The sequence below is a fragment of the Helianthus annuus genome, chromosome 7 (assembly GCF_002127325.2).
Source record: "Helianthus annuus cultivar XRQ/B chromosome 7, HanXRQr2.0-SUNRISE, whole genome shotgun sequence".
In the NCBI taxonomy this organism is placed as follows: Eukaryota; Viridiplantae; Streptophyta; class Magnoliopsida; order Asterales; family Asteraceae; genus Helianthus; species Helianthus annuus.
In genome coordinates, this window is record NC_035439.2 from 147,166,306 (window position 1) to 147,179,100 (window position 12,795).

Genomic DNA, 12,795 nt, shown 5'->3' on the forward strand with positions numbered 1-12,795 from the left:
TTTAGTGACAAAATCGGAATCCTAATCTATGGAATTCGGGTACGAGAGTCTTCTAGATTTTCGATCAGCTCCTTATCATTTCCTTTGGAATCCTAATCTATGGAATTCGGGTACGAGAGTCTTCTAGATTTTTGATCAGCTCCTTATCATTTCCTAATAATAAAATTTGATTTTGCAGCTTGAAGTATTGAGTAGAATCCGGCATCCTCATCCGCTGATTCTAATCGGTGCATGTGTGGATCATGGTTGTTTGGTCTACGGGTACATGGGGAAACGGGAGTTTGGACGAACGATTATTCGCAAAAACAACGCACCAGCATGGGAACTATCATCAACTCTGAACTTCCTTCATAACGCGAAACCGAAATCAATCGTTCATAGGGACCTAAATCCAGCAAATATACTGCTTGATAAAAATATCCAGAGCAAAATCGGGGACGTTGGCCTCTCAACAATGCTTCAATCAGGCTTCTCTTCCACATCCACCATTTACAATGACACGAGTCTAGTGGGAAACCTTTGTTACATCGATCCAGAATATCAACGAACAGGATTAGTTTCTCCAAAATCCGATGTATTGGTATGGTGATTTTGCAGCTGCTGACTGCAAGACCAGCAATTGCAGTGACCCATGTGGTGGAAACAGCAATTGCAGTGACCCATTGTGTGGCTGCTGATAGCTACACATACGATCGCCGGGTGATAGAGCAATGGTTTGAGGAAAGTGATAGCTCACCGATGACTAATTAGTAGGAGCCTAACGCCTAATTACATGCTTCTTTCGGTAATCATGGAGTGGAAATCAACAACATAACCATTTGAGTGGGAATTTTTTGATGCAACCTGATTTTGTTAGTATTGTTTTATGTACATTAGTTTGATTTATCTATATGTTATATGGACCTGTCTTGAACTTTGAGTATGCAAATTTATAAAGTGTACATCACTTTTTATTGGCACGATGATATATGATTATTAGATAAAGGAGCAGCGGGAAGCTGGTTTAACAACCCTATGAGAACCGAACAAAAACACAACAATAAACATAAGTTTTATGAAAAGCAGATTGCAGGGGAACTACACCAAGTGACCCAGGAGCTGCTGTTCTATGGTCACTTAGAAAACATATCACAATAATACTTATGCATAACATCATAAACCTTATACCTTGATCAATTTCCTCAAGAGACGGAAATATGTGATTCTCCATGATCTATTGAGCATTAATGAAACCACAATGCCCCAAAACCCGATAATAAATCCAAGCGCTATGCTAATAATCAACCCCCAATCTACTTTGTGTGATCCACCGTCTTCTTTTTGGTCGCTTGTTGTATTAGTTTTGTCAACATGTACACAATCATTAGTTAGTGGAGCTCCACAAAGTTTGTTTCCAAAGAAGCTGGACTCATTGAAGCTCTGAATTTGAGTACATGTTGGAACTCTTCCTATCAAATTGTTGTAGGACACATTAAAGGTACCCAAGAAATTTAACTCTGACAAACTTATAGGAAGTTCCCCAGAAAGATTGTTTACTGATAAATCAAAAGACTCAAGTGATTTCATGTCTCCTATCTTATTCGGGATCTCTCCTGTCAATTGATTTCTTGATAAATTCAATGATTTTAACTTGTGGAGGGTCGTAAGCTCACTAGGGATCTGCCCTGAAAACTTGTTGCTCGAAAGGTCCAAAAGCATGACTAGCCCTAGAAAAGATCCGTAAATGGCTTCGTGTCCCTTCATCACCAATGAATCACCAACAATAACAGAGCTACCGTCAATATAGAATAAAAATTGAACCTCTAAATTAGTTTCTATGCCGGAAAGCACACTAAAGTTGTTGAAGCATCTAGGAATATTTCCTGAGAGGTTATTATGAGCAAGATCCAATACTTGAACATGTGAAAGATAACATAGCTGGTTAGGAGTATTTCCGTAAAAATTGTTGGATCTAAGATTGAGAATTTTCAACATAGTGAGTTTTATTCCAATCCATGGTGGAATGATTCCTGCGAGATTATTTCTTCCAAGGTCAAGGACCTTTAAGTATGACAAATTCAATAGGGAAGAAGGTAATCCTCCTGAAATCTTGTTCCCACTTATGGCTAAAAATTGCAACAAAGGTATAGACCCCAATGTTCTTGGAATCTCACCTGACAAATAATTATCACTTAACCATAAGCTTACCAAGCTCGACCACTTCTCCCAACACTCTGGAATAACACCCGATAACTTATTATTTCCCAAATCAAAAACTCCGGTCTTCTTCACACCATTGGAACAAACCAAATTATGTAATGATCCCACAAAGTTGTTATCTGATAGGTCCAAATATATTAAAGATGAACTGTTTGTGAGAGAAGGTAATTTCCCCCCAAAATTATTAACACTTAAGTCGAGCCAATGAACTGTAGGAGGGATGGACAATATATTTCCATGGATCTTGCCGACCAGATTATTGTTAACCAAGATAAGGACTTGAAGGTTGGAGCAATTCGTTATGGTGGCCGGAATGTTTCCCATGAAAGAGTTGTAACGAAGGTCGAGTGTGCTTAGCATGGACAATGAACCAATCCAATCGGGGATCTTGCCGACCAGATTATTGCTACCCAAGTTAAGGACTTGGAGGTTGGAGCAATTCGTTATGGTGGCCGGAATGTTTCCCGTGAAAGAGTTTTTAAAAAGATATAGTTCTTGTAATGTTAAAAGACCGCCAATTTCAGGTGGAATCCCGCCTTGTAGAATGTTGTCGTCAAGGTCGAGGATGCTTAGCATGGACAATGAACCAATCCCATCTGGGATCTTGCCAGTCAGACTATTGTTACCCAACTGAAGGATCTGGAGGTTGGAGCAATTCGTTATGGTGGCTGGTATGCTTCCCGTGAAAGAGTTGTTATAAAGCCATAGTTCTTGTAATCTAAAAAGACTGCCAATTTCAGGTGGAATCCCGCCTTGTAGAATGTTATCGTGCAGGCTGAATATACTTAGCATGGACAATGAACCAATTCCATCAGGGATCTTGCCGACCAGATTATTAGTAGCCAAATGAAGGACTTCGAGGTTGGAGCAATTCACGATAGTGGCCGGAATGATTCCCGTGAAAGCGTTGTAACGAAGACGTAGTTGTCGTAATCTAAAGAGACGACCAATTTCAGGTGGAATTTCACCAGAAAATGAGTTGTAAGAAAACTGAATAACCCTGAGAAAGCTAAGATTTCCGATGGAAGGAGACAACGTACCAATTAGGCCTCCATGTGAGATGTTCAAGTGGGTGACTCTTTGGTGGTGAAGGCTACATGTAACACCTTGCCATTGGCAGAAATTAGTGCTGGAATGGTTCCATGAGGTCAGGAGACCTTGTGGGTCACCTTTAATCATGGATTTAATAGCAAGAAATGCTAGACGATCAACGTTGGTGCGGTTCAGTGCTGGTGCTTTGTGAATGGGTGTGGAAAATGCTGCAAGGTGTGTCAGGATGGCGAAGAGAAATGATCGCAAGAAAAGCAACCATTTGGCACTCATTTTTGGTAATGAATTTTATGGTATCTTTCTATGTTTTTGCGACCATATACTTATACAGAGAGGAGTGTCAATAGTTAACTTGACCAAGTAAAAGCTTGGAACTTTCTTTTCAATGGGCATGGTGATTGTGGCGTTCCAACCATTAAAGTTTAGGGCGCCTTGTGGAAAATAGTCAGTACCTTTGTCTACGTTAAGGAATACGTGGATGTAATTGGCTTCACAATTTCCATGCGTCTGATAAAGGTTATAACCAAAGACTTGTTGACTTGGCTTTTCCTGGGGAATAGTAGCTCTCAAATTATGGTCTACACCTGTTGACTTAGACTTTCCTTGCAAATTTTTTTAAAGGTAAATATTATTCACGAACGCAAAACCCGAAGAGGGAGGCTGAAACAGAAAACTACATCAAATCAAATTTACACCAATTTTCCTAACTTAACGACCTATTTGTAGACTGGTTCCTATACAATTGAAACCCGAGAGATTTAATGTTTTGAATAATCACCTCCGGACAAACATTAAGATTCGAGAAGTGCTTGTCATTCCTAGCAAGCCATATGCACCAACTAGTCACAATCATAACACCATGAATAACCTCCTTGCACATAGTTTAAAGATCACAATCAATTCTTTATCCTCATCCATTCCATCCATGTGATTACAATAAAAATCACTATTTTCTCTCTCTCTCATTTTCAATTAAATAATATTTTTTATACCTTTATCATTACATTTTCTCTCTCATTCACTCACAATCACTTTAAAAAAACATTAAACAAATTATAAGGGTGGGTGGGGGGGGGGGTGCACAATGTTCCCATATATTTACCGAAATAAACTTTCTAGTATATTTTGACCCACAAGATAAATACAAGATAACAATTTTGTAAGTGCAAACTATATTTAATTATTAAACCAGCCTTCATATAGATATCAGACTCAAAGTAAAATAAATAACTGTAAAACTTTCTTCATTTGTTTGATAGCCATTCAAGATATAAGAAAAAAGATCAACAATAGAAAAAGGTTAACAGAGAAACATTAAGGTTTGAAGTTGGATGAAAGTAGCGAGAATTTAAAGAAACTAGTAGTTAAGAACCGCGTTGTTGTGGTGAGATTGTTATACCGAATAAAAAAATTGACCTAAAAACGTTGAACCGCAAAATTTATATCAAAACGTAAAATGGAAAAAGAATTCCATGCATTGTAACAAAGACTTTGAAAATACTTGAATCTTTTGTAAAAAAGTGTAGCGCGTTGTGCCAGTATCGTTAAACCGTACAAAAATTAGACGTAAAACACAAACAACACATTTGCGTTGCGGCGTGTGAACTCGCAAGTGAATCGGATTTGAATTTATAAAATAATATTATTAATAATAGTAGTTAAACAAGTATAGGGTTTATTAAAACTAAAAGTAAACCATAAGGGTTATATGGTACATCTACTAATACTTTAAGGGAATAATTTTAGAAATAATCAAATGGAAGATAACATAAATATATGCAATAGAGTCTTGTACACATTGCTTTAAGACTTGTAAGTATGAATATAATAAATAAAATAGTGGATGCCAAATGGCATCCACCCATTGGCCTACAAACTCTAACAGCCAATGAAAACACTCAAAATTTAATAGTGAAATCTACTCACATAAAAATTTTGATAAATTATAAAATAATACTACTAGGGTTTATTAAAACTAAAAGTAAACCATAAGAGTTGTATGGTACTTAGGGCATGTTTGGCTAAGCTTTTTGAACCAACTTATTGACTTATTAGCTTTTTCAAAAAGCTAATAAGGAGATTTTGTGTTTGGCAAACCTAAACCTAAAAGAACTTTTCAAAATGACTTTTTGTAAAGAAGAAAAAGTCATTTTTGAGAAGTTAGGATGATGTGACTTTTTGAGCCCTTTTAGTCTTTTTACATCAATAAGCTAAGCCAAACACTTTTTAAAAAATAACTTATTGACTTATTGGCTTTTCACACCCTATAAGTTAATCCAAACACTTTTTTAAAAACTCATTTTCAAAATGTCATAAGTTAATAAGTCATTTTCATAAAAAGTCATTTTTAGGTTAAATAATCTTAGCCAAACATGTCTTTATACTGATACTTTAAGGGAATATTTTATATTTTAGAAATAGTCAAACAAGATAACATAAAGTTATATATGCAATAGAGGTTACATAGCTTTAAGACTTGTAAGTATAAATATAAAAAAATAACATATAAAATAGTGCATGCCAAATGACATCCACCCATTTATATACTATTATTTTGCAACAACTTTGTGCATATATGAGTTATACATGTTGCTTTAGTGGTTTTTTTTTCTAAACCAATTTGTCTAAAAATTTAAATTAAGTTGTAATGATAAATGATATTTTTATACCATACATGTAAATATAATTTTTTTAATTTGAGAAATTTTGTTGAAAGTAGAGTTGTATACGCAATGGAATGGAGTATCTTTCTTATATTGTAAGCTATAACGAGTGTTGGTACTAAGTACTAACGGATACCTTCACAACAATATGAGTTCCACTTCAATTCCATTCGAACAACATCGTCATTTTTTTATGATTTTTGGTCAATGTGAAACATGTGTCAATGTTCTTTTATTGTATATATAACAAAACAAACCAGACCGATACCAACCGAACAACGTCAGTACCGGTATTCGTTTTTATTGTTTTTTTTGTAGATGTAAGAAACGTCTAATATCCTTTTGATCATATGACTTTATTATTTCTATAGCGAGTATTGGTTACGTAATAAACCACATCAATACAAAACGAATTCCCGGGATACTGTTGCGTCTACATTTCCACGTAGAATTTGTTATAAACCGGGTCACCACGTTGCGTAGCGCGGGTGTAACCCACTAGTTGATCTACAAACTCCAACAGTCAATGACACTCAAAATTGAATAGTAAAACCTGCTCACATACAATTTTTGATAAATTATAAAGAGGAAATAGGTTAGAATAAATGTTAGATAGGTTTAATATGTGGGCTCCAATTACATTTCTATTAAAAATTAAGACCCAATTTAATTTAATTAAACATAATATAAAATAGAAATATAAATAGTTAAATATTTGAAAATAAACAGTTTTTAAAAAATAAAAATATAATTTAATTTTACCATCCAGTTCAGTTTTTTATGGTTGGTTTTGGGTATAAACTGTAAACTCACGCGTTCACTACGGTTTGAATTTTTTTAAACCGGCCGACCGAAATCGCCAGTTTTGGGTATAAACTGTAAACCAAATCGTTCACTATATTTTGAACTTTTTTTATCCGACTAACTTAAGGTTAAGAAAAAACCGATCATGAAACAAAATCGATAGCTGGTTTGGACGGTATAACCAAACCTATGACCAGTTTGCATAGTTCCACAGTTTTAAACCAAGCCGTGAACACCGCTAAAAATGATATTCGTGTCATTGGAAGCACCATTAAAATTATGAAACATTAGTTGGATTACTTTTTGACATAGTTTTAAAAATTATTATATATGATATATTTATTGTTAGATTAGATAGAACTAGTAATAAGGCCTGCGCGTATTGCGACACAGGTACATTGCAACTATTAAATGGGATTATTGCAAACGTTATGTAATGTGACAACCATAAGAAACACATGTTTTGACGTATCCGATATAACTCAGTATAACCTATATAAGCATTGCTGTTGAATCAAAAAGTAAAGTAAATCGAATTTATACCATATAAAAGAAATGAAACGAGACCAGGTTGGTTCGTTTAGTGGGGGCCACCTAAACACCACCCCGCCCTTACATTTGTATCAAGACTTAGCGACGTCAAAACGTACAATAACTTGTACGTCAAAACGTAGACTAACTAAAAACGTACATAAAAATAAGTATCGCTTGTGACACACCGCAAAAGGAGGAATCATTGGCGATGTAAATGAAAGGTTTTCACAGCTAACAGTCATACATGCATACTAACAATCGCCAACATAATGTTTGTGAGGAACATAGTTTAGATCGATAAGTAAATTAAACATAAACAGTGTTTTGACATCCGTTTGCATGAAAAAAGTGTTATTCGTGAATGACCAAATCAAAGTCTAGCAAGGACTATGACCAGTGTGACAATATGAGCCCATAACCAACCTTAACCTTGACTGAGAATGCCTCATCCTATCGTATCCCATTACAATATAATCGTTTTGGAAATTTTGAACACCTTTGTCTTAACCGGATTAGCGCTACTAACCAAAGGTGGGGCGTCAACCCTATAGGATTCGCGATATTCCATGGCTAAGTCCATAGTAAGGGTTACAGTTCATTAAACACGAGGGCTTTCCTGAGCTCTCGAAAACAATCGATAATCATAATACTCGTATTCATATAATAGGTACAACTAGAATAAACTAACATGCAAGTGTAAATCATTTCGTATAAAACCGTATGTTTTTCCCCCAAATTTAGTAAACAGTAAAAGAGGGGTCGTGATTACTCATCTTGAAATCCGTATGTAAACTCTAGCGACACAAAATCCCAAAAGAAAGCAAGCACGACCAACCGGACACATATCGGACACCTTGTTGTCTATAGCGTATGTATATCTTGCAAGTGTATACCCAACTCACTAGACATGATAAGATGTTATTATTTGAAATAGGTTTGACTCGATGATCCGTTGGTGATTGTTATATATAAATTTTATTAAATATATATTCTTAATATATTACACATAAACACAAGTAATCAATCCATTTAGAATTCACTTTCATGTACACATATTAACTCGTATCTCGATATGTTTCATGTACACAATTTGTGTTGTGTGTAGTTGTTTTTGACTGTTTCTTTTAAATTACAACCATAAAGATTCTAAGGAACCCCTTTTCTTTCAACATATCACGTTCCAAACAATAATCATCAATAATCATTCAACTTGCTAATACTTGCATATCTTTGCAAAACAACTACCTCAGATTTATACTACCATATATATAGTTCAACATAAAATCATACAATCCAATATAGATTTCACATATAATCTTTTAAGATTATAAAACAACTAGTAGTTCCATAGTTTCATCGTAATTTGGACTTTCCGATTTATCCATACGACTGATCAACGATTAGGGTTTTAGAAAGAGATTCTATCCATAAGTATTAAAGCGTGCTAGCGTAGGAACCAACTTCATAATTTAACCAATTGCACCCTTTTCTAAATTATATAAGCTATTCATCTATTAAAAAGTAATTATGCAACCAATTCACATGACAACCGTTGCAATTTCCATTTCCAACATATACAATCCTAAGTTTGATGATGTCAGCCGGTAACAGGAAAAGCATATGGTTGGCTAGGGGTGGCGGCTAGCTTTATCTTTCTATTTTTTTCTTTCACAAAATAGGTATCACCTTACCATTGGTTGAAATAGGTGGCCGTCTCTCCCTTATTGGACCAACCATTTTATTATTTTATATACACTTTAAAATTACGTTTTCGTCCTGCAATAGTGTTTCTCTCCCATTGGTTCAAATGGGCGGCTAGCAATACCTATTGGAACACCCAGTTTAATATTTTATATTCACTTTAAAACTACGTTTTTGCCCCCCGTTAAAAAATATGGTTTTGTCTCAACTTCAAAATACATTTACCCTTTTGCCCCGAGCTAAAAAATACGATTTTGCCCTTGGTAAAAAAAAAATACGCTTTTACCCAGTTCAAAATAAAATTTTGTTTTTCCCCCCGGCTTAAAATTACGAATTTACACCACGTTATTATTTTATACCTACTTTAACATTACGGTTTTGCCCACAGTTTTATGTATTTGCCCCCAGTTCAAAATAAATTTATGCTTTTGCCCCCAGCTAAAATTTACGAATTCCCCCTCTGTTCAAAATTACGATATCACCCTCAATTTAAAATTACGTTTTTCCCCCAGTGCAAAATAAAATTATGGTTTTGCCCTAGCTAAAAATTAGGATTTTACCCTCCAAAAAATTTGATTTTTCCGCCAAGTAAAAATAAAAATATGACTTTGCCCCAACTAAAAATCGTATCAAAAAGCTGCCTAATTAACACTCTTTTTACTTTTTATTTCTAGCAAAACTATAGTATTTTTTTTAATTGGTTGAGAATAATTCGGACATCGCCCCGCAACGCGGGCGAGGTGCATCACCTAGTTATCCTACGTATACATTTATAAGCTGGGGGAATAGTGCCAAGCAGCTGCCAGACACTTCCCCATTAGACCAACGCGTTTATTGTTTTATATCCATTACAAAATTACGTTTTTGCCCATAGCTCAAATAAAATTACGCTTTTTGTCCCCATCTCAAAATTACGCTCTTGCCCTCAATTCAAAATTACGACTTTGCCTGGCACTCTCCCATTGGACCATCGCGTTTATTGTTTTATACCCATTATAAAGTTACGTTTTTGCCCCCAGCTCAGAATAAAATTACGCTTTTTGTCCCCATCTCAAAATTACGCTCTTGCCCTCAATTCAAAATTACGACTTTGCCTGGCACTCTCCCATTGGACCAACCAGTTTATTATTTTATATCCATTCTAAAATCACGTTTTTATCCCTCTTTAAAATTACGGTTTTGCCCCCAGCTCAAAATAAAGTTACGTTTTGTCCCGATCTCAAAATTACGATTTTTCCCTCCATTCAATATAAAGTTGCGGTTTTGCCCTCAGCTCAGAATTACCTTTTCGCCCCCGGTTCAAAATAAAATTTTGTTTTTTCCCCCCAGCTAAAATTACGATTTTGCCCTCTGTTCAAAAATGTGATTTTTCCCGTTTAAAAAATTGTGATTTCGCTCTCAATTAAAAATTACGTTTTTTCCCCAGTTTAAAATAAAATTATGTTTTTGCCCCCAACTCAAAATTACGATTTTGCCCTCGGTTCAAAATAAAATTGTGCTTTTGCCTCCAGCTTAAAAATACGATTGTGCCCTTAGTTCAAAATTAAGAATTTGCCCCTGTGAAAATTTACAATTTTGCCCCTGGTTCAAATTTACAGTACTGCCATTACTTTAGCTTTTGGCAAATTACGATTTTACCCCAGTCAAAAAATACAACTTTCCCTCAGTTAAAAATTATAATATTTCCATTGTTTTAGTTTTTTTATCAAAACTATAAAAGTGTTCTGTTTTAATTGGTTGACTCGATTTAATTGTTTTTTGTATCAATGAGCTGACTAACACTCGCTCATTATTCGGCTATCGCCCCGCAACGCGGGCGGGGCATTAACTAGTTACATATATATTAGAAATATTCAAAACATGAAAATTTGCAAAAATAGACGAACATAAAAGAAAACTTTTCGGTAAAATTACTTTTTGAGTCCCTATGTTATAGTGGTTTTAACCACTTGAGTCCAAGATCAAAAAGTTTAACATCCTGAGTCCCTATAATCATTTTTCTTAACCATTTGAGTCCAAATTTCTAACATTGTTAACTAAGTCAGTTAAGTATAAGGGCATTTTAGTCATTTTACAACTAGGTACAACAATTAATGCATAGAATACTTACAAGATACTTTTAACAAATATATTTTATTAATATACACACATTCAATCACTCTCTCACACACACACTCTCTCTCTCTCTCTCTCTCTCTCTCTATCAGTACTCTTCCACCACCATCACCATCAATACACCCCCATTAAAACCAACCTGTAACCACCACCTGCCGCCCCTTTCTTCAAACCATCGCCGCCTGCAACCACTTATGCCCAATCCGCCGCCTTCAATCAACCCATAATCATCATCAGCCATCTTCATCGGAATCCACAACCATCTTCGTCGGAACCCACAACCAGTTCCATAATCAGCGGCCAAAATTCAGGTTTTTTGACATGTACCCTCCGATACATAAAGCAGGTTCCGGTAGTTTAAATTTTTGCAGACAGCTTTCCTGTTCATGATTAAAAGAGCCTCAAATTAAAAACACACACAGAACTTGAATGCATAAAGCAAGAAGACAAAGATGGTGTTTTGAGTATACCTGCAGAGTGAGTGTAGATCAAGGAGTGAGTATACTGTTGGTGCATGTTTGTGACAACAGCTTGGATTTGGTCTTTGGATATCTTGTAATTAGTTAAACGATAAACAGTTAGCGGGTTTAGCTTTGTAATAGTTAGTTGTAATGTTTGGGCTAACTAAACCCAAAGGATTGGGTGTTGGGGGGCGAATTGGGCCTGTCCAATTCGCAGCCCAGGAGTCTTTAACCTAGCCCAGTTGTGAACCTTGTGTTATATAAACAAGGTTAGACATTAGGGTTAAGGTTAATCAGCCAAAACAGTGTTTGTGAGAGGATTTTCGTGAGAGTTCTAGCAATTTCGTGTAAGGGTTAGAGCTTGGACGAATTAGGGTTTGATTGATTGTAATACGTTTTGTTTGATAATCAATGGAAACCCGGTTGAAAGTGATTTGCTGTTCTACACGTTTTCTGCTACAATCTGATCTAGAGGATTCCGCACTCTAGGTTAGATAGACGATTCTGTGAAAGATCCATACATCAAGGGGACCTACAATTGGTATCAGAGCATTAGGCTCTTGATTGCTCGGTTCAGAATTGTGATTTGCAGAAAAAATTTCGAAATTGGTGAAACCTGACAATTAGGGTTTTAAAATTTTCGAAATTTTGGTGTGGTTTGATTCTGATTTTTGATTTTTGTTGGCTGTTTTGATATTCTGGTCTGTTTGATTGCTGTTTTGCAGGTTTTAGGGTTTGCAGGACTGTTTTTGGTTGATTATTTGAAGGATTTTGGCTGGAAACACTTGAAGATTCGAAGACTGTTCTTCGTGTTCTTCGCGTTCTTCGTTCTGTTTCCTGTTAAAATTTTCGAAAATCACTGATATTTGGCTGTTTTGATTTTGCAGATTTGTGTTGGAGAGAAGATAAGATCTTTAAAATTTCGAAAAGATTGGATTTCCATAACTGATTTGGCGAATTTGATTAATTTTGCTGACCAGCGAAATTAATATACCAGCGAATTTGGGACTTCATATCTCGATCATCGGCGAAATTAAATCCAAAGGCGACTTTGGTAACCGTGAAAATTTTCCACAGCGAAATTAGCACGGTTTCGGCGACTTTACAAGTCGTCATAATCGCGAACTTGTCAGCAAATTTAACAATATCAGCGAAATTGAACAAAGACTAGTCCAGCAAATTTAAATACTGGCCCAGCGAAATTAAGACATAACCAGCGAAATTAACTGGGTTTTCAGCGAATTTATCAGCAAAATTAAGAGGTGGAA

The 12,795-nt window shown here is 35.5% G+C and overlaps 1 protein-coding gene across 1 annotated transcript; it reads right to left on the reverse strand.

Moving 5' to 3' along the window:
- Positions 1-1,161: 1,161 nt before the first annotated feature.
- LOC110867217 (LRR receptor-like serine/threonine-protein kinase GSO2) lies at positions 1,162-3,522 on the reverse strand. The gene has a single exon (XM_022116345.1). It carries the CDS (start codon positions 3,520-3,522, stop codon positions 1,162-1,164), a length of 2,361 nt encoding a protein of 786 aa, XP_021972037.1.
- Positions 3,523-12,795: the final 9,273 nt, after the last annotated feature.